At 47.3% G+C, this 23270-nt stretch overlaps 1 protein-coding gene across 1 annotated transcript; it reads right to left on the bottom strand.

Moving 5' to 3' along the window:
• Window positions 1-229: 229 nt before the first annotated feature.
• Window positions 230-20490, bottom strand: LOC149315385 (neuralized-like protein 2). Its single transcript, XM_089513302.1, has 2 exons — window positions 19773-20490; window positions 230-736 (listed from the first exon to the last, which is right to left on the bottom strand). Exons 1-2 carry the CDS (start codon window positions 20488-20490, stop codon window positions 621-623), a joined length of 834 nt encoding a protein of 277 aa, XP_089369428.1. The 3' UTR covers window positions 230-620.
• Between the last annotated feature and the right edge of the window lie 2780 nt (window positions 20491-23270).

The raw sequence follows: 23270 nt of genomic DNA, 5'->3' as shown, positions 1-23270 counted from the left end.
GATTAGGACCCCTTGGCCTGGGACAGGCCAAAGTGAAGATCTGGCTCAGTCAGACTGCCAAGCCTCCTCCATCTGTGGCCATGGAGAGGCCCAGACCTCTGACCATGCCCCCCTGCAGGGATCCCTAGGTCATCTGCCCTTCCATCTGGGCTGCCCTCTGTTCAGGAGCCACAGAAGGGAGGGAGAGAAAGCTGAAGGAAGCTCACCACTCAGGACTTTGTCCAGGTTCTTTTACAAAGCTGTTTTTATTGAGCTCTCATATTTACAGAGTGTGCCTTTCCCCACCCCAACCCTTTCTCTATCATGGGTTGCTTCCTTTGAGCTGCTGGAAAATAACAACACGTAGTCTGTTGACCCAGTGGTTCCACTTTGATGCTCCCTGCTCTTAAAACATCGGGGACCTTCTGCCACGTGAAGATTAAACTCCTCCTTGGCTTAGAGGCCTCCTGCCATCTCAGAATCCTCTTGCATGACAGGGCCAGGGCTCATAGCATAGGTTGCTGCCCACTTACTGCACAGGGTCCTCGGTGCACAAGACTTGGAGCTTGGCTTCTCCCTTGTTTGCTGGTTCATATGTACAGTATTCCCCAAATGGACCAAGCCCCACCACGTCGGTCTCTTCACTCATACTTGCAGAAGTTCTTCAGCAACGGAGGAAGGTCCAGACCATCAATGGCCAAGCGGTGGACAATGTGCTTCTGGATGGCCAGTCGGCAAAGGGTCTGCAAGGAAGGGACTGGGAGAGGGAGTAAAGAAGGAGGAAGTGGAGTGTGCGGTTACTCAGCCTCTGAATCTGGCTTGGAACTGATTCTTCATCTGGCAAATGTGTCTGTCTCAGCCCTAGCCAAGGCACTGAGCAAAAAGAGCCCCCAGAAGCAGGGGAGTGTTATAATCCTGCATCACAACCCCAGCAACTGGTCTGAAGTGGCTGCATAGTCTAGATATGGGCAGAAATATGGTGATGGTATTTGGCACATTGCGGGGAAATTCTACTAGTTCCCCCCCCCCCCCCCCCCATAACAGATACCTAGGATCACTGGTCCAGAGGACCCTTGGAAATAAGGCTGCGTCAGAGCATCAGAGGGGAACGGAGAACTCTGGGTTCAGATCCTGTCCATGGAGCTGCCTCCATCACCAGAGAACACACAACAGGAGGGGTTCACAACAAACAGAAAGAATAGGAGGGAGGAACCAACAATGTAATGAAATATATCACAACAATGTACCTAAGGAATAAAACCACAACTCTAACATATGCAATGATCATATGTTTATAAGTAGCAACCACACTGCAGTAATACTGTAAAACAGAATACACAACCATTAATGTGTGGACTATTGTCTATGACTTGTGGAAATATCTATCTGAATGGGAGGTTGTGAAGTTCTCTGCCTACAAAGAGGCCTGTGATCTCACTGGAATCGGAACATACTGTACATGGAGATTGCAAAAGAGGGGTCCCTCTTTAAATTCCCTGGACTTTGAAAATCTCCCTGTTGCCCCATGGCCAGAAGGAAGAAAGGCCTGCCTGCAAAAGATATCCTCCCTGTCATAACAGCTTTACTAAGGGCTAAAACAACATGCAGGCATCTGGCTAACATCTCCAATTGTTTTTTCCTCCTGTTTGGTTCATAGAATCACAGAATCATAAAGTTGGAAGAGACCCCAAGGGCCATTCAGTCCAACCCCATTCTGTCATGCAGGAACTCTCAATCAAAGTATCCTCATTTTGATAGATGGCCATCCAGCCTCTTTGGAACCTCTTGCCTGATGAAGAAGCCCATGGAGCTTTGAAAGCTTGCAGCAAGTACACTGTGCCTTTCGGTTGGCCAATAAAGGTATCATTGATGGGGTTTTGTTTGTTTTTGTTAAATGGCCAACACAGCTCCCCCTGCATGGTTTTGGGATATATAGTTCGCTATAGTACTTTGGATTGTGTATTCTGTGTATTCCTTTAGGTACACTGTTGTGGTATAGTTCATTACACTGTCTGTTTCTCCTGGCTATTCTTGCTGCCCCCAGAGCCATCTCAGCCTTCCAAGGAAGGGGAAGGAACAGCTCCTTGGCCTGGGGCAGATGTGACTATTCCATGGTTTATTCGGAAGGGCTTTGGTCTGCCTGCCAACTCACGTTAGAGGAGGTGCCCCAAATTGTTCTCCCTGCAGTTCCCAATCTGTGTGCACAAGAGAGAACAATTGGAAAGGTGTCCCAGCTGCCCCCGTCCTCTTTTAGGTTTTTGGGAGAGGACAGGCCCTGCTTGCCTCTTCCTAATGGGCCCTGCTTAGCCAGCCTGACCCATAGCAAGAAAGCGTTCAGGGTCACTGACAGAGGGCAGCAGAGATCCATCACATCTGGAATGGACTCCCTCAGAAGGAGGTGGGCCCTTCTTTTTGGGACGTTTTAAAGCAAAAACAGAATAGCTACCTTTCAGAGATGCCTTATTAGTGGATCCCTGCATTGGCACAAGGCTGTTGGACTGCATAGCCCTTGTTGTTGTGTGCCTTGAGGTTGTTACTGACTTGTACCGACCCTAAAGCAAACCTATCATGGGATTTTCTTGGTAAGGTTTGCCCTTGCCTTCCTCTGAGGCTGAGAGAGTGTGACTTGCCCAAGGGCACCCAGTGGGCTTCCATGGCTGAGTGGGGATTCGAAGCCTGGTCTCTAGAGTTGTACTCCAGTGCTCAAACCATTGTACTATGCTGGATGTCACTTTCCAATTCTAGGAGTCTACAGTTACCCAAAATCATCAGGACTTAACATGCCCAGAACAAGCCAAGAAGCCCATTTTGTCCCCCCCTCCCCCTGTTTTGGGGTCATCCTGTTCAGACAACGCACATCCCAAACCTTGGTTCTGGTGCAAGCAGTCCAGATGATGCATAGCACATTCCCCACCAGAACCTGCCAAAACCCTAAAGAGCCACTGGCAGTCTTGGCCCTTCTATTGTCCAAGGTCTGACTCTCTTCCAACAATGTTTTGGATTCTTCTTTCTTTATCTCAGGCATGAGGCAGACTATTTGGGGAAGGCCAGCCAGAAACAAAGAGGCAAGCAGCTTCAGAACTTGTGACTTGTAAGCAAAAGTGCCAAGACAATCTCTTCAGCCTTCCCCATCCCTGGATGAGCATTTGTCCTCATCAGGTCACGTCCTTCCCTTTTATATTGTTTTGCAAACTGGTTTGGATAAAATTAAATTGACTTTGCAGAAGTGGGGCTTTTGGAAGACGGCCTTGGCTTTTGTTTCCAGGACAAAGCCCTGCTTCTGGGTGTCTCATAGAATCATAGAGTTGGAAGAGACCCCCAAAAGGGCCATCCAGTCCAACCCCCTTCTGCCATGCAGGAACTCTCAATCAAAGCACACCCAACAGATGGCCATCAAGCCTCTGTTTAAAGACCTCCAAAGAAGGAGACTGAACTGCTCTCCAAGGAACTGCGTTCCTACTGTCAGGAAGTTCCTCCTAATGTTGAGCTGGAATCTCTTTTCCTGGAGCTTGCATCCATTGCTCCATGTTATCTATATTTGAACCAAGGCATGGGAACTCTTTGACTCTTTCAATTTTCTCATTGTCTGGGGCAAATTCTTGTCGATCGTCCCTGGTCATTATATTTGGGGTTTTGTTTGTTTGTCTGTTTGTTTGCTTGTTTTATGTTCAACCGACCACCCCGTTATCTAGCAGACTCCCTAACCGAGCTGACACAGCTGGTCTCCGAGCTGTTGTTGGAGTCCCCCAGACTTTTAGTTTTGGGAGACTTCAACATTCCTCTCGAGACCAGTTTAACAGGTGCGGCTCGGGAGTTCATGGAGACCATGACAAACATGGGCCTATCCCAATTGGTCGCTGGGCCCACACATTGTACAGGTCATACACTCGATGCGGTCTTTAGTACGGAGCAGAAAGATCCGTGGGCGGAGGTTACTAGTACCTCCGCATTGTCATGGATGGATCATTTCCTGGTCAAGATGGAACTTAGAGCCTGTATCTGCCCCTCCGGGGGTGGTGGACCCATTAGAATGGTCCGCCCTCGAAGGCTAATGGAACCAACTCGATTCCAGAAAGCCTTAGAGGGTTTACTGGTTGGGAATGCCGGTGATCCTGTTGATGCTTTGGTTAATACTTGGAACACCGATCTCCCCAGGGCTATCGACACGATTGCTCCCAAGCGTCCTTGCCATTCTGCTTCAAACCGTAAGCCATGGTATACACCAGAGCTTAGGAATATGAAGCAGCTTGGACAACGACTAGAGCGCAAGTGGCGGAAGACTCGACTCTTATCCAACAGAACTCGCCATAGGAACTTTCTTTGGTCCTATTGGGAGGCAATACGTGCAGTGAAGAGATCCTTCTTCTCTGCATGTATTGCGTCTGCAGAGTCTCGTCCAGCAGAGCTGTTTAGGGTGGTGAGGGAGCCGACGCAGGTGTCCTCTGCGCCAAATCCTTTACTTAACCCAACGATGGCCTGCTGCGACGCATTTAATAACTTCTTTGTAGATAAAATCTCTCAGATAAGAGCCGACTTAGACGCCAGTATTTCAACAGAAACTATAGGTGAGGTGTCCAGCGACTCCGTTGATGAAGTTATTCTGGATCAGCTGCAATCTGTGAGTACTGATGACGTGGACAAGCTCCTTGGTAGGGTGAGGAAAACAACTTGCCCTCTCGACCCTTGCCCATCATGGCTGGCCGTCCAGGGGGGGGATGCATTGAGGAAGTTCCTTATGGATATCATCAATGCGTCCTTCAGGGAAGGACATATTCCATCTTGTTTGAAGGAAGCGGCTGTTAGGCCGCTTCTGAAAAAACCTTCCCTTGACCCCCTGGCTATGAATAATTACAGGCCAGTCTCTTTACTACCATTCTTGAGCAAGGTAATCGAGAGGGCGGTTGCTCTTCAACTCCAAGCTGTCTTGGATGAAACCGATTATCTAGACCCATTTCAAACTGGCTTCAGGACAGGCTTTGGGGTTGAGACTGCCATGGTTGCCTTGACCGTCGATCTGCGTCTGAGCATCGACGGGGTAGTGTGACCCTGTTGGTGCTCCTAGACCTCTCAGCGGCTTTCGACACAATAGATCATGGCATCCTCTTGGACCGCCTGAGGGGGTTAGGTATCGGGGGCACTGCTTTGCAGTGGTTCCGGTCCTTCCTCTCGGGCAGATCCCAGAGGGTGCTGCTCGGGGACAGCTGCTCCAGTAAAAGGGAGCTCACCTGTGGGGTTCCACAGGGTGCTATACTGTCCCCGATGTTATTTAACATCTATATGAAGCCGCTGGGTGAGATTATTCTGAGTTATGGAGCTGGGTGTTATCAGTACACTGATGACATCCAGATCTATTTCTCCATGTCTCGTTCGTCGGCCTCGAATTCTGATGGCATCTCTTCTCTGTCTTCGGGCAGTAATGGGCTGGATGAGGAAAAACAGATTGAAACTGAATGCGGACAAGACGGAGGTGCTCACGGTAGCAGCCCCGAAACCAAGAATTGGGTTGCAATCCCCAGTCCTGGATGGGGTCACACTCTCCTCCAGTGACTGTGTTCGCAGTCTGGGGGTGCTCCTTGACTCATCGCTCCTGATGACAAATCAGGTAAATGCGACAGTCAGGAGCGCCTGTTATCAGCTTCGGCTGATACGCCAGCTGCGCCCTTTTCTGGAAGCAAGGGATCTCGAGACTATTGTACACGCGCTGGTAACCTCACGTCTAGATTTCTGTAATGCGCTCTACATGGGGCTACCCTTGTGCTTGATTCGGAAACTGCAATTAGTGCAGAATATGGCGGCCAGAGTAGTGTCAGGAACATCGAGGAGGGACCATATTACGCCTGTATTAAAGTCCCTCCACTGGCTGCCTATTAGTTTCTGGGGCCAGTACAAGGTGTTGGTTATCACCTTTAAAGCCCTAAATGGCTTGGGTCCAAACTATCTCAGGGACTGCCTCCTCCCATATAATCCTCCCCGCAGACTCCGCTCCTCTGGGAGGAATTTGCTGCAGCCTCAAAGATATAGGCTTTCGGCTACCTCCCAGAGGGCTTTTTCTGTTGTTGCTCCCAGATTGTGGAACGACCTGCCGGACGAGATCCGTCAACTGACATCTTTAGACAGCTTTAAAAAGGCTGTCAAGACGGATCTCTTCCGGCAGGCCTTTCCGGGATAGATAACCCCGGCCTCAGGAACCCTCTTCTCATGAGAGTCCCTAAGATCCTCTCTGGAAATTTGAGTGGAATGCTGCCACAGTTTGCTATTTTGTTTTTGTCTGTTTTGTAATGGTGTGTGTGTGTGTTATGTTGTTTTAATTTGTTGGTTTTAATTATAATTGATTTAATAACTTTTTAAGGGGGGGAGGGAAGTAGATTTTGATATATATTGTATTGTATTTTATTATTGTTAGCTGCCCCAATTGGCCTCAAAGGGGCGGGATATAAATAAAATTTTATATTATTATTATTATTATTATTATTATTATTATTACATCAAGCCTGCCTTGGCACTTTTCTCCTTGACCTTCTTGAGTAATTGCTCCAGGTCTTTGCTTGTTTCCGCTAGTAGTACTGTATCCTTTGCATATCTGTGGTTGTTAATGTTCCTTCCGCCAATCTTCACTTCTCCTGCTTCTGAGTCCAAGCACACTCTGCATAATACCTTTTCTGCATATTTGTTGTTAACTGCCCCCAAGTCAATCTGGACCCATGGCAACCCTACGGATGAGACATCTCCCAGACCCCCCTCTGTCCTCCCTTGTTCTGCTTAATTCCTGCAACCCCCAAAATCCCATAGTGACCTCCTTCATAGAGTCCATCTGCCATGCGGCCTTCCTCTCTTCCTCCCACCTTTCCCAGCATGACTCTGGTCTTCTCCAAGGAGCCCTTCCTTCTCAGGATGTGTCCGAAGTACAACAGCCTCAGTCTGGTCCTCTTGGCTTCTTCCAGGGAGGTCTCTGGCTTGATCTGCTCCAGAACCCCTTGGTTTGTCCTTTTGGCTGCTGTCCATGGGATCCCCAGCCCTCTTCTCCAGCCCCACATCATCTCCAAGGAATGGAGTTTCTTCCTAACTGTCCAGCTCTCACATCCATCCATGGCAAGAATAGGGAATACAATGGTTTGTGTGATTCTCACTTCTGTGTTCAGTTGTGTATCTTTGCATTTTAGGATCTTCTCTAGTTCTTTCCTATCTTCTTTCCCCATTCTTAGGCTTCTTCTGGTTTCCTGACTGCAGTCCCCATGTCTATCTATGCTTGATCCCAAGTATGGGAATGCTTTGACTATTTCTGTGTAAGTTCTCTGTGGTCATTATTTTTGTGTTCTTTGTGTTCAATAATAGGCCTGCCTTTGCCTTTTACTCCTTGATCTTTCTTAGTAGTTGTTCCAGGTCTGTGAGATTTCTGCTAGTATTATGGTACTTGGAGGACTGCCTCTCCCCATACAGTCTGCCCCGCACTCTCAGATCGGGCGGAAAACATCTGCTAAGAGTTCCGAAGGCTAGATATACTTCATCTTCACAGAGGGCATTTCCATCTCAGCCCCGCAGATTTGGAACTCCTTGCCCGACGAGCTCCGCTCTGTCACCTCTCTAGATGTGTTCAGGAGAAATTTGAAGACCTTTCTTTTCCGTCAAGCTTTCCCCCATGTGCCTTAATACTATCCCTTCTCCCTTCTCGCATATTGTTCGATCCAGCTACTTTGTTGTATGGTTTTATGATATGGTTTTAATGGTTGTAATATAATGGCTTTTAGAGTATTTTGTATAGCCTTTAATTGGTTATGGGTAGTTTGTTACACTGTTGGGGATATATGTTGTTGTAATTGTATCATTTCATGTTGTAAACCGCTATGATCTATGTAGGAATAGCGGTATATAAATAATTTTTCATTCATTCATTCACCTGCATATCTTAGATTGTTGGTTTTCTGTATACAGATTAAATAAATAGGGCCATAACATGCAGCCTTGCCTCACCTCTTTGCCAATTATCCAGTGCAGAGTCCCTCAGGGGCCCCTTTTGCTCTCTCCGCTGGACCTCCTGCTTTTCCCTGTCTCTGCTCTGCCCACAGGTCACCTTGTGAAATCCCAGGCTCTCAGGGCCACCTGTCCTCCGACATTAGTGCCTCTCTGGCCCAGACCTTCGTCCTGTCCCTGTCTCTGATTATTATGAGTGCACTGGGATGTTCTGTTCTTTTATGTTATACTCCATCTTTTCTGCAAAGCTGGGGATTGAAGGTGGCTTACGAAATCAAAAGAAGTACAAAGCAAAAATGTGTGAAGCTGAAAACATGCAAAAAACATATGCTTAAAATGGCATTAAAGAGCCTGCAGAAATATTGTCATGTAAAGCTTGGATTATAAAGCAATGAATAAAAGTAATAGAATCACAGAGTAGTAAGAGATCCCAAGGGCCCTGAGCCACTCCAACCCCCTTCTGACATGCAGGAACTCTCAATCAAAGAATCCCTGACAGATAGCCATCCAGCCTCTGTTTAAAGACCTCCAAAGAAGGAGGCTCCACCACAATCTCCATTGCGGGAGTATTCCACTGTTGAACAGCCCTTACTGTCAGGAAGATCTTCCTAATGCTGAGCTGGAATCTCTTTTCCTGTAGCTTGCATCCATTGCTCCATTCTCTGGAGCAGCAGAAAACAAGCTTGCTCCCTCCTCAATATGACATCCCTTCAAATACTTAAACAGGGCTCACATAGCACCTCTAAACTGTCTCTTCTCTAGGCTCAACGTACCCAGCTCCCTAAGTCCAGCCTGGCCAGAGGAATCACATAAACGCATAAGACATGGTTTCCAGACCCAGGCCCTTCACCATTTTAGTTGCCCCCCTTTGGACACGCTCCAGTTTCTCAACATCCTTTTTGAACTGTGGTGCCCAGAACTGGACACAGGATTCCCAGTGAGACCTGATCAGAGCAGAGCAGAGTGGCACTATTACTTCCCTTGACTAGAAGGCACACAACAACAGCAACAAAACTCCATGTACAGTGATGGTGCTATATACATGAATGATGATGAGGATGAATCCCAGGAGGTGACTAGTTTGCACAGCAGCTGGCATCCAGATCCAATTGGCAGACATGGTTGCTCATTCTGCCTCTTCCTCCTAGAAGATGCCATTTGGCAGTGCAGAACACAGATCAGACGACCATGGATCACCCAAGTGCTATCATGGGGGAAAGCTTGATAAGACATGATGCCAAACTGGCATGCTTCCATTCTCAAACTAGTGCAATTGTGGTGGGACATAAAGTCCAAAGCCTTTTGTATTACTCCAACCCTTTGCTTCCTTTCCTAAAAGGTTTCCATGAACTTCTTGACTGTAAGAACTGTTTGACGCTGGAATAGTCGCTTTTGGAGGCTGGTGGACTCTCGGAGGTCTTTAAACAGAGGCTTGCTAGACATCTCTCAGGAGTGCTTTAGGTGTGTGTCTCTTTAGTTGGGATCCCTTCCATCTCTACGATTCTGTTTCTATGCAGCCTAAATCTGTAAGAGCACTTAAGAGCAGTCAGCCCTTGCTACCTAAGCCTCTTCCATTTTGATCTATCACTGTATCATCTCCCATTCCAGACACTCTTGCATTGTAATTTCCTTTAGGCAGAGATCTTTCTTCTTGGTTAAATTCCATAATGCACTTTGCATACTGAATGTGCTGTACAGATAAATATTCATTATAAATATTTATTGCTGGTAGTAATTCTCTCTGACTGCTTTGCAGTGTCAGCATGTGCACACAAACACACAACCGGGGATGAAAACAGATGTAACACTGAATGTGGAATGTGTCGGAGGAGGTGTGAGAGGAGGAGGCTTGGCATGCGAGAGCAACAACATGTTTTCCTAGCCTGGGACAAATTCAGAGAAGCCGGTTGTGCCGGTTCGGGGCATACTTCAGTCTGGAGAAAGGCATCCATAGTTACCTCTTGGCTATGTCCTGTGCAATCCCCAATCATGTTGGGGGGAGGATGTTGCATGTGTTTTCTCTTTGTTCTGTGCCTTTTTTGGGAGGGTGCCATGGCTCAGTGCTTCAACAGAAGCAGCAGTTTGCCCTTTTCCCAAAAGAAATGTGGGCCTTGTGTGTGACATCAAAGGAAAGGCAAAGCTGGGCTTGACAGGGGAGTTAAACTGCCTACGCCTCTACACCCAATGTAAGCTGCAAAGTTGCTTTCATGCCTGAGCAAAGAGGTGCTTGGTCAGTTGGCAACATCTGCCTTTGATATGCACCCCAAGTTTACCTTCTGAGTCACTGGGCTTATTTTGGCCATCCTGTCACCTGTCTTTTGATGTTGATGTTAACTGCCCTTGAGTTGATCCCGATGAGACACCTCCAAGCCCCCCTGTTCTCCATGGCTCTGCCTAGTTCCTGTAAATTCATGCCCATGACCTCTTTAATGCTCAAAATTCTGCAACATAGACTCCAACCATCCATGGAGAGAGAAATCCCAGAGGTGCAAGCGGGGTTCAGAAAAGGAAGAGTCACTAGGGACCACATTGCAGACATGGCTAATGGAGCGCTCCAAAGAATTCCAAAAAAGAATCAGCATGTGTTTCATAGACTATAGCAAAGCATTTGATTGTCTAGATCATGAAAAGTTATGGGACGCATTCAAAGACCTGGGAGTGGCACTACATCTGACAGTCCTGATGAGGAATCTGTACCAAGGACAAGAAGCCACCATCAGAACAGAATTGGGGAAACAGAGGGGCTCCCAGTTGGAAAAAGGGTCCGGCAAGGCTGCATCCTATCCCCTTTCTTGTTTAACTTATATGCTGAAAACATCATAATAAAAGCAGATTTAGAATCGGAAAAAGGAGGAGTGAAGATAAGAGGAAGGAACATCAACAACCTAAGATATGCAGACAATGACACCATAATATTAGCAGAAGACATTCAGGAATTGGAAGGAAGGTCAAAGATGAAAGAGCAAAGGCAGGTCTGATGCTGAACATAAAGGAAACAAAAATAATGACCACAGAAGAAATACACAAATTCAGTCCAGACAACAAGGAAACTGAAATAGTGAAAGGATTCCCGTATCTAGGATCAAACATTGACCAGAATGGAGACTGCAGTCAAGGAATAAAAAGAAGACTAGGAATGGGAAGGGCAGTTGTGAAAGAACTGGAAAAGCTATTGAAGAGCAAAGACATACAACTGAGCACTACAGTCAGAATCATTCAGGCCACTGTACTCCCCATCATCCCCAGGTATGGATTGGAGAGCTGGATAGAGAAGGAAGCAGACAAAAAGAAAACCAACTCCTTTGAAATGTGGGGCTGGAGGAGAGTATTTAGGATCCCATAGACAAGACAAACAAATGGGTTCTTGAACAGATCAGACCAGGGCTCTCTTTGGAAGCAAAGATGGTCAAGCGGAGACTATTTTCTTCACTTTTGCATCCATACATGGTGATCAGGAATGCCACGGCTTGGATTCATTTGTATATCTTGACACTTTAGGATTTTGTCTTGTTCTTCCATAGCTGTAGTCTTCTCCTGATTTCTAGGCTGCAGTCTCCATTCTGATTGATGTTTGATCCTAGGAACTGAAACACTTGTATTATTATTTCAAGTCCTTCACTGTCTAGGTAGAATTTAAGTGTTTCATTTGTGGTTGTTAGTTTTGTTTTCCTTATGTTCCGCATTAAGCCTGCCTTTGCCCTTCCATCTTTGCCCTTCCTTACAGATTGTTCCGAGTCAGTGATTTACCTGATCACAGGTAAATCTTTATTTCCCCTAAAATTGGTGGAGTGGGTGGTTGTACACTGTATTTATCAGGTGCTCTTGGACTCCAGCTCCCATCAGCATGGTCCAGAGTCAGAGGGAATGAGAGTCATAGAAGTCCAGCAATATCTCTTCCAACTTTGGCATTCTTGGGCTGCATCCACACTGGAGAAATAACCTGGTTTGGCACCACTTTAACTGCCCTGGCTCAAGGCTATGGAATTCTGGGAGTTGGAGTTTGTTGTGGGGCCCAGAGAGGATCAAAGCTCTGCTCTGGGCCCCACAACAAACTCCAACTCCCAGAATTCCATAGCCTTGAGCCAGGATGCTGAAAAGCAGTATCAAACAGTTATTTCTCCAGTGTGGATGCAGCCTGATCTTGATTCCTCTGGCCAGGTTGGACTCGGTCACTCACTCAGTTGCCATAAAGGCTGACCAGCTGCTTTGCTGGAATCTCTCCTAATGATCCAAGTGCCTGGCTGTTTTCCTTTCTTCCAAAGAGCAAAGAGCATTCATTACCAGCAGCCCTGAACATGAACCATCCTTTTCAAAAGAACACAAAACCCACAACAAGGGTCCTTTCACCGTTGGCTTGAAAAGGGAGCCAAAAAGCTCAGGGGCACAACTGCGACCTCCTTCCAGCTGGAAGCACCAAGGACTGAGACGGGGCAAAGCCAAGCTCCCCTGCCCCCAGCACCTGCACAACAGACACACAGACAAACACACAAAAGCCAGTCAGAACTACCCTCTTTCCCACCCCCTGAGTCTGAGATCCAAGAACTAAACCCAGGATCCTGTGGATCAGGGTCTCTTCCCCTGGAGCCCTGCAGGGAAGGAACCTACTGGGGGCCTGTGAAGCTTGTGCAAAAAGTGGGGATTTTTCTCCTCTCGGTCTCCATCCTATTACTTTGACAACTGAATTCAAAGACATTTTTCAGGGGGGTGGGATGGGGGGAACTGCACAATTTTAACCAGATTTTCAGAGAGAGCCATGACCTTAAAAATGTTGGAGGTATACGCAGGTAGTTGCAAAACCACTGAATCGCATCTTCTATCCATTTATTTTAAAAATACCTAATTCCCAAGCCAGGCTGCCGCTTACGGTGCTGATGGCGCACAGATGATTGACATGCATTTTGAAGCGGCGCTTCAAACTAGTGGGGATTACAATCATGTCAAAAAAGAAGCAATTACAAGGGGAGAATGAAAAGATCCACTTTCATAGTGGGAACGACGGACCTTTTGGAATTGATTACCAACACGGAGCGAAGGCGAATTGGAAATTGGTTTAAAGTGTAAGTGGGAATGAGCCCAAGATCTCTCTACATACAGATTCTACAGACTAACAGGGCTATATCTTGGAATTCCAAGACTCCTCTGTAACTGAGTCTCCTTAGGCATTTTCAGTCAGAAAGAGCAATGTCATGGAGGAGTCCAAAGATGAGCTGTGGCCTCACAAAGTATTTGAGACAAACTGGATCTCAAAGGCAGCAGCTCTTTGTCTTGCTAACGGGGTTTAAAGTTTATTTCCTGGACTGACTCTCCCAGTATCCACTGGCCAAAAGGAGAAGGGCCCCACCTGCTTGAAGACCGCTCCAAAGCATCTGAACTGAGGACAACCACCACAACATCTTGACCAAATGCAGGGCTATGGATAACATCATCATTTCCCCCCATTTCTTTCTCCTATATGATATTTAACACCTTTGCCTGATGAAGACCCCAGTGCTGCTTTGAAAGCTTGCAACATGTATTTTGTGCATTTTGGTGAACCCAATAAAGGTATCACTGTTTTGTGGATGTGGGATGATATTGTACTTTGTTATACAGCCGACACAGCTACCCCTTAGATATGTAGTTACAAGTAAATGACCAAGTGCCAAGAGATACCAAGCCAGCAGTTATTGTTCAGCCATCTCTCTAGGCACACTTATTAATTTGTTTGCTATTTACAGTATTAATACCCCGCTCATGAGCCCTAAAGGCTCTCAGAGTGGCTACTTACTTGGGAGCAAGCAGCACTGGGCATATGGAGTGCATGTCACAGATTTACAGAATCATGGACTTGGAAGAGACCCCCCACCCCCCCGGCCAAACAGTCCAAAAAGACACTACCAAGGCCCTCCCTGTGACAGATGACCATCCAGCCTCTGTTCAAAGACCTCCAAAGAAAGACACTCCACCGCTCTCCAAGGCAATCTATTCCACTGTCAAAATGTTCATACCATCAGAAAGTCCTTCCTAATGTTTAGGTGGAATACTTTTCATAGGATCATGGAGTTGGAAGAGTCATCCAAGAAGGGCCATCCAGTCCAACCCACTTCTGCCATCCAAACCCTCCCTGGGACAGATGGCCATCCAGCCTCTGCTTAAAAACAGCCTCCAAAGAAGGAGACTCCACTACACTCCAAAGAAATGTGTTCCACTGTCGAACAGCCCTTACCTTCAGGAAGTTCTTTCTAATATTTAGGTGGAATCTATTTTCCATCCATTTGCATCCCTTGCTCCATGTCCTGTTCTCTGGAGCAGCAGAAAACAAGCTTGCTCCATCCTCAATATGACATCCCTTCACATATTTAAGCTTCTAAACATGCTTCAGTCATAATGGATGGCAAAAACAATTTGCCCTTCCCGTTCAAGGACCTGCACGAAGGCAAAATTAATAGCAGCACCCTGCCTGCCAATGTTGGGCCTCCCCTGGCCAAAAAACAGATCCAGGGGCCCTGTAAGGACCCACTGCTGTGCGTGCCATTTTACCACTGAGAGTCCAGCCCTACTGACCTTCTCAGAAAGACAGAATGCCTGTGACCCTGCTTTGGGTTATCAGATGCCCCCATGATAAGATCACAATTAAAATCAGTTCCGAGAAATGGCACCCAAGTAGCAGTAGACCTTGCCAGACCAACACAAGAGAGGAAGCAGTCCTGATAGGAAAGCAGGCAGCATGTATTCTGATATGATGGAGAATAGAAGTTTAAGGGGTGATATAGAATCACAGAATTGTAGAGTTGGAAGAGAGCACTAGGGCCATCCAGTCCAACCCCCTTCTTCTGCCATGCAGGAAATCACAATCAAAGTATCCCTGACAGATGGCCATCTAGCCTCTGCTTAAAGACCTCCAAGGAAGGAGACTCCACTACACTCCGAGGAAGGAGTGAGTTCCACTGTCGAACAGCCCTTACTCTCAGGAAGTTCCTCCTAATATTGAGGTGGAATCTCTTTTCCTGCAGCTTGCATCCATTGCTCCGGGTCCTAGTCTCTGGAGCAGCAGAAAACAAGCTTTTTAGTTGCCCTCCTTTGGACACATGGCTCCAGTTTCTCAACGTTCTTTTTAAATTGTGGTGCCCAGAACTGGACACAATATTATTCCAGGTGGGGCCTGACCAAAGCAGAGTACAGTGGCACTATTACTTCTCTTGATCGAGACACTATACTTTTATTGATGCAGCCTAAAATCGCATTGGCCTTTTTAGCTGCTGCATCACACTGTTGACTCATGATATGATAGCTTTGTTTAAGTATTTGAAGGGGTGTCACATTGAGGATAGAACAAGCTTTGTTTTCTGCTGCTCCAGAGACTAAGAAACGGAACAATAGATGCGAGCTGTAGGAAAAGGGATTCCACTTCAACATTAGGGGGACTTCCTGTTTGACAATGGAAGATGCTTGGAGTGTGATGGGGTATCCTTCTTTGGAGGCTGTTTTTAAGCAGAGGCTGGATGGCCATCTGTTAATGGGGATGCTTTGACTGAGAGTTCCTGCATGGCAGAAGAGGGTTGGACTGGAGGGCCCTTCTTGGGGTCTCTTCCAACTCTAGGATTCTATGATGAATTGGATCAGACTGCAGCATGCCCCTGCCCTTGCTGTCATGCAGTGAACCTCAAACTTCCCCAGAAAACATGACTGCTAATAAGAAAAACCTTTTTTCTCAGTAAAAATTAATGTCTTGTGATATAATAGGCCTCAGTGAAACCTGGTGGAATGAGTCTCATGACTGGAATGTGGAAATAGAGGGGTATAACCTTTTCAAGAGCAATAGGCCAAACAGGAAAGGAGGAGGAATAGCACTATATGTCAGAGATATTTACACTAGTGAAGAGATCCTGGACATCAATCCTGGAAGCCAGGTGGAGAGCATCTGGATAAGAATCAAAGGGGAGGGAAACAACAAGGATGTTACGGTGGGAGTCTACTACAGACCCCCAAGTCAGACTGAGGAATTGGATGATGCCTTTCTAGAACAGATGACCACACACTCAGAAAAGAGAGATGTAGTAGTGATGGGCGCCTTCAACTATCCTGATATTTGCTGGAAGTCAAACTCAGCCAAATCCTCAAGGCCTAGCAAATTCCTCACTTGCCTGGAAGACAATTTCATGGTCCAAAAGGTGGAAGAGGCAACAAGGGGCTCAGCTATTTTAGATCTGATCCTAACCAACAAGGATGACTTGGTTAATGGGGTGCAAGTGGTGGGATCCTTAGGTGGAAGCGACCATGTTCTCCTGGAGTTTGTAATACAGTGGAAAGGAGAAGCCAGGCAGAGTCAGACACGCATCCTAGACTTTAGGAGAGCGGATTTCAGTAAACTTAGAGAAGTATTGAGGGCGATTCCATGGTCAGAAATACTAAAAGATAAAGGAGTTCAGGATGGATGGGACTTTCTCAAAAGCGAGATACTGAAGGCACAATTTCAAACAGTTCCAGTGTGAAAGAAAAACGGGAGGTGTCTCAAGAAACCAGGATGGATGACTAAGGAACTTTCAACCGAGATGAGTTTGAAACGGAAGATGTATAAGAAATGGAAAAAGGGGGAAATCACTAAAGAGGAATTCAAAGAAATAGCAGGCATTTGTGGGGTAAAGTCAGAAAAGCTAAAGCGCAGAATGAACTCAGGCTTGCTAGAGAGGTTAAGAACAATAAAAAGGGCTTTTTTGGATATGTCCGCAGGAAGAGGAAGAAGAAGGAAACGGTAGGACCACTGAATGGAGAAGATGGCAAAATGCTAACAGAAGACAGAGGAAAGGCAGAATTCCTCAAGACCTTCTTTGCCTCCGTCTTCTCAGAAAAGGCAAAGGGTGCTCAACCTGAGGATAATGGAGCAGAGGACAGAATAAGTAAAGAGATAGTAGAGGAACACCTGGTTAATCTAAATGAATTTAAGTCTCCGGGACCAGATGAACTCCATCCAAGGGTATTAAAAGAGCTGGCAAATGTCATATCGGAGCCATTGGCCATAATAGTCTTTGAGGACTCCTGGAGAACAGGAGAAGTCCCAGCAGAATGGAGGAGGGCAAACGTTGGCCCCATCTACAAAAAGGGGAAAAGGGGGATCCCAATAATCATCGTCCAGTTAGTCTGAGATCAATCCCAGGAAAGATTCTGGAGCAGATCATTAAACAGAGAGTTTGTGAACATCTAGAAGGCAATGCCATAATCACAAAAAGTCAACATGGGTTTCAGAGAAACAAGTCATGCCAGACAAATCTAATCTCTTTCTTTGACAAAATTACCAGCTTGGTAGATGAAGGGAATGCTGTGGATGTAGTATATCTTGATTTCAGTAAGGCCTTTGACAAGGTTTCCCATGACATTCTTGCAAACAAGCTTGTAAAATGTGGGCTAGACAAAGGAACTGTTAAATGGATCTGTAATTGGTTGACCGGCCGAACCCAAAGGGTGCTCAACAATGGCTCCTTTTCTTCATCCTGGAGAGAAGTGACCAGTGGGGTGTCCAGTGGGGCTCTGTCCTGGGCCCAGTGCTATTCAACATCTTTATCAATGACCTGGATGACAGAATTGGGAGCATACTTATCAAATTTGCAGATGACACCAAATTAGAAGGAATAGCTAATACTCCAGAGGACAGGATCAAGATTCACGATGACCTGAATAAACTAGAAAGTTGGGCCACAGCTAACAAAAGGAACTTCAACAGGGAGAAATGCAAGGTACTGCACTTAGGGCGGAAAAATAAAATGCACAGATATAGGATGGGAGACACATGGCTGAACGAAAGTTATATGTGTGAAAGGGATCTGGGAGTCCAAGTAGACCACAAGCTGAACATGAGCGTACAGTGTGATGCGGCAGCTAAAAAGGCCAATGCAATTTTAGGCTGCATCAGTAAGAGTATCGTATCTAGATCAAGGGAAGTAATAGTGCCACTGTATTCTGCTCTGGTCAGGCCCCACCTGGAATATTGTGTCCAGTTCTGGGCACCACAATTCAGAAAGGACATTCAGAAACTGGAGCCATGTGTCCAAAGGAGGGCAAGTAAAATGGTGAAAGGTCTAGAAACCATGTCCTATGAGGAAAGACTCAGGGAGCTGGGGATGTTTAGCCTGGAGAAGAGAAAGTTAAGAGGTGATATGAAAGCCCTGTTTAAATACTTGAAGGGATGCCATACTGAGGAGGGAGCTGACTTGTTTTCACTTGCTCCAGAGACTAGGACCCAATGGAGCAATGGATGCGAGCTGCAGGAAAAGAGATTCCAGCTCAACATTAGGAGGAACTTCCTGAGAGTAAGGGCTGTCCGACAGTGGAACAAACTCCTTCCTCGGAGTGTAGTGGAGTCTCCTTCCTTGGAGGTCTTTAAACAGAGGCTAGATGGCCATCTGTCGGAGATGATTTGATTTGGATTCCTGCATGGCAGAATGGAGTTGGACTGGATGGCCCTTGCGGTCTCTTCCAACTCTATGATTCTATGATTCTACCTTCAAGGTGGCCACTCCAATTTATTTAGCCTTTATGGAGCCACTGGATTCTTCATCCAAGATCCTAGATTGGGTTTGCACAGTATATATTTACATTCCCTTAGATTAGTGGTGGTTGGGCAACATCATTCATCTGTTGGATTCTAGTGTTGTGCAACTGATAGTGTTATCTGTGAATGTGTTTTTCCACAGCCCCAGTGATTCAAGGGGTACTTTGAAAGCAAGCATTGTAGTTACACACCATCCAAGAAGGCACAACCAAATATGCAACAGCTACACTTGTGCAGTTAGGAATGGAATACAAAATGAGATCAAGTATTTCCCTTGCTCAAGAGTTCCTTCTAAAATGTATTAGGAACTTGTTCCACTTTGTCTTCAGAACTGATGCATTCCCCTTTTGGCACTTTTGACATTACATGGAAGGGCAAAAGGCCAGCCTCCCAAGTGGCCAGCCATCTGAAGACATTTCTCTTAATAGATTAATCGATCTAATCTTAATGGATTAGAAAACTGAACCAGAATTTTTTTAAAAAGTGAATTTCATCAGGGAGAAATGTAAGGTACTGTACTTAGGGCGAAAAAAAAAACACTTGGCAAGATTTGTTCAGAGGGAGTTTGCCTTTGCCTTCCTCTGAGACTCAGAGTGTGTGAGTTGCTGAAACCATGGCTAAGCAGGATTTGAACCCTGGTCTCCAGAGTTGTATTCCAAGGCTCAAACCACTGCACCACACAGTCTCAGGACACAAGCAGGAACTAAACCAGGAATTCCCTCGTTCTTTGCTCCATCATCTCAAAGTCATAGCCCTTTCTCCCTGACATGTCATTAGTACATAGCCGTTTACAACCACTGCCTTTCCCAACATTGCCTTTTCTTCATCTTACCAAATAACAGTGTGGAGCATCTCTGAGGTACAGAGCTCTGTTTCTCTTTCTCTGTCTCCGTCTCCAGTGCAAAGCATATCATCCACATTTCAGTGGCCTTGGTCTCTCTATCTATCTGTTCACCCTTTCCTGGCTCACCTGTCCAACCCAACAGATACCCACAGAGCTCCTGTCTATGAATGACCAGGAGCCAAACCTTCATAGAATCATAAGAGTTGGAAGAGACCACAAGGACCATCCAGTCCAACCCAATTGTGCCATACAGGAACTCTCAATCAAAGCATCCCCACTGAGAGATGGCCATCCAGCCTCTGTTTAAAGACCTCCAAAGAAGGAGACTCCGAGCTTTCACATTCTCTTGGTGCTTGTGACCAAATGACCGAATTACCATCTGCCCTGAGGACCACTGTGTAAGCTGTGTGTCCTGGCGGCAGAGAGGAACAGGGATGTCCCCACAAAGATACCTACAGCCATATTCCACCTGGATGACCCGGACGCTCTTGGTGGAAGCAAAAATATCAACCACGGCGTAGAGCGGGCGAGAGGCCGGGAGTCCCCTGGCGCTGGGGCCCATGTCCTCGCCATTGATGACGATGTGCATGTCGGCGGTCCCGTCCTGCTGAACCGTGTAGAGCACCCCAATCCGACTCTTCCGGGCCGTGGCGGGGAGCACATTGGTCTTGTACAAGTCGTCCAGGATGTGGCTGTAGCGGCCAGGCCTGCTCCGTCCCACCAATTTGTCCCGGGGGATCCTGACGGTCTCGATGCAGAGGTAGGGGCTGGAGAGGAAGCCCCGCAGGCCAGCATTCGACTGGTCCTCGGTGTCAACTGGGGTGACTCGGTTGTGGTTGCGGGTGATGGCGAACACCCAGCTGTCCCCCATGTTGACCAGGTCCGGCAAGGAGTACTCCGGCACTGCCTCCAGGCTCACAGGGTCATGGGCTGTCAGACCCACCCGCAGGTGGCCGCACCAGCCCAGCTCCTTCTCCTCAATCTCCACCAGGAAGATCTGCCCAGGTTCCAGAGGCTCCTGGCTGAAGCAGAGACCGTTGGCAAAGCTCTCCACTCGGGTAGCCTGGGTGCGCGAGGGGTCGACACAGACATTGGTCCCATGGATGCGGTGGAAGCGGGTTGGGGGGTGGTGAGGGAACCCACCAGCAGCAGGCACTGCAGTCAAAGCCGCCATCTCTGGCCCTTGCAGGCAGCACTGAGGCTATTTTTAAGTGGGCTCTGAGTCAAGGCAGCTGCTCCCAGGACACCTCTGAGGTCCCCAAAAAGGAAACGCTGGGCTGCTGAGAGGAGGACAGGTCCTAGTGCCCCAACAGCAGCTAGATTTAACCAGACAACATGGAAGAACATGTTTGGCCTAGATTTGCCCTCCTAGGCCGCCAGTGTAGTGCATATTGCTATGTGGCGCACAAATATGCAACCATTTGATGTGGAAAAACATGAGGTTGGTGACCACTGACTTTCAAGTAAGGCTGAGACAATTTCATGGAAGGGGAAGCAATTTTAGGCTGCATTAATGGATGTATAGTATCTAAAGGGAAGCAACAGTGCCACTCTGTTCTGCTTTGGTCAGGCCTCACCTGGAGTAATACTGTGTCCAGTTCTGGGCCCCACAATTCAAAACAGATGTTGAGAAACTGGAACGTCTCCAAAGGAGGGTGACGTTGATTTGCTTTGATCTGGATTTCCTGCATGGCAGGGGGTTGGACTGGATGGCCCATGCGGTCTCTTCCAACTCTATGATTCTATGACTAAAGTGGTGAAGGGTCTGGAAACCATGAATCCCTATGAAGACAGACTTAGGGAGCTGGGGATGTTTAGCCTGGAGAAGAGAAGGTTAAGAGGTGATATGATAGCCCTGTTTAAGTATTTGAAGGGATGTCATATTGAGGAGTGAGTAAGCCAGAGAACAGGACCCAGAAAAATGGATGCAAACTGCAGGAAAAGAGATTCCAGCTCAACATTAAGAAGAATGACCTGAGGGTAAGAGCTGTTGCACAGTGAACCACTCTTCCCAATGGAGTCTGGTGGAGTCTCTTTCTTTGGAGGTCTTTAAACAGAGGCTGGATGGCCATCTGTTGGGGATGCTTTGATTGAGAGTTCCTGCATGGCAGAATGGGGTTGGGTTGGATGGCCCTTGGGATCTTTTCCAACTCTGGGATTCCATGATTCTAAGCGAGGACCACAAGACCACTGACCTCCATGCCCTCTGCTGAACTTCCCCATGGGGACATCCCATGATCCAGCCGCTGTGGAAAAAGCAGCTGCCCTTTTCGTCTGTTCCAGCAAAGTCATTCTTCAGGCCTAACGTTGTCCCTCTACCCAGCTTTTCACACCTTTACCTTCAAGGCTGTACAAAGAAGACAAATTCCTCCTGCCTTTACTGACTGGGACCTCTCAGCTCCTTGGTGAGCGTTATCAGAAAAGTCCTCCAAGTGGCAAGTGTGATGGGCGCCTCCAGCAGCTTTGCTCTGAGTTCCTGGCTGTTGCTGCTCACACAGGCTTCAGAAGGAGGGCCCTGTTAGGATGCATTCACATTCTATGTTTATAGCAGCTTGACCCCACTTTAACCGCTCCTCTGTCCTATGGACTCCTGGGGTTTATACTGTAAGTTTCATGAGGAACTTAGGATTCTCTGCCAGAGAGTTCTCACAGGAGTTTGTCACACGGGACGAATACTGCACAGAAACTACATTTAAGCTGAAAGCAACCTGCATTTGTGGATTGTTTTTCAGACGACGTTCGGGGTTAACCTGAACAGAAAGTTGAAAAAACCCGCATTTGCAGGATGTTTTTCAGGCGTTTGCGTGAAAGGGAAATGATGCAAAAATAATCCAGATACAAAGTAGTCAAAATAGCTTCTTTTTCCTTTTGCTAAATTCCCAAAGTGCAAAGGCTGCGCAACTGGCCCCTGGGCTTGTGCCTTTCCGCCTCCTCGCTGCCTGCCTTCCTTCCCTGCTGCCTCGTCCTGCCGCGACCCGGAGCAGCTGCGTGGGAGGAGGACTCAAGAGAGAAGGGAAGCCTTGGCGCTATGGCGCTCCTCCCAAATCAATCACCAGCTCCAGCTAGTTTGTCCGCAGCAACAGGTTTGCTCTTTGAAAGTGTGCCAAGGGGTTCCACTGGACGAGGAACAGCCAAGAGGGCAGGCGGCGTGAGCCTTGCTTCCCAAAGGCCATGGAGGCCAGGGCCAAATGCACTTGCAGCACACAAGGAGAGCCTCATAATTGCTCCTGTCAGCCAGAACACTTGTATTACAGCACTAGGAAAGTGATTAAATTATCCCATTTTACAAAGGGGAGACCTGCAGCTAGAAGAGAGACACAGAGAAAGGTGCCAGAGGCCAAAGCAACCCCCAAGCTGCAAAGGGGAGCTTGCCAGGAAGATTTTCCTCTGTGGCAAGGGCCCAGTTGTGCCCAGCAGCTGAGACTCTCCTCAGGGGATTGGCAGAACATGCAGGGTGAGCAGAGGTCCTCCTTTTCTAGGACACGTCCTACATTTCCACCTTCTGTCCAGGAGGAATTCCTAAATGCCCTCCAGTTTGAGCAGGACAAAGAAGCCCATTGAGTAGAGGAGGAATAGCTAATACTCCAGAGGACAGGATCAATTCAGAATGACCTGAATAGACTAGAAAGCTGGGCCAAAGCTAACAAAATGAAATTCAGGACAGAGAAATGTCAGCTGCTGCACTTAAGGCAGAAAAATGAAAGGCACAGATGTAGGTTGAGAGGTTATACCAGAGCCTTGTTTAAACACTTGAAGGGTGCCATACTGAGGCCAGAGGAAGCTTGTTTTCTGCTGCTCCAGAGAATAGGACCCAATGGAGCAATGGAGGCAAACTACAGGAAAAGAGACTCCAGCTCAGTCCTGATTGAAGAGCCGTTTGAGAGTGGAAGAGGCTGCCTTTGGGTCTCCTTCTCTGGAGGCCTGGATGGCCCTTGGGGGCTCTTCCAACTCTAG

The sequence above is a fragment of the Sceloporus occidentalis genome, unplaced genomic scaffold (assembly GCF_023333645.1).
Source record: "Sceloporus occidentalis isolate IW3139 unplaced genomic scaffold, rSceOcc1.0.p SCAF_3, whole genome shotgun sequence".
Lineage (NCBI taxonomy): Eukaryota > Metazoa > Chordata > Lepidosauria > Squamata > Phrynosomatidae > Sceloporus > Sceloporus occidentalis.
Note: the sequence above shows the minus strand (reverse complement) of the source record. Positions and strands in the feature narration are given on the sequence as shown.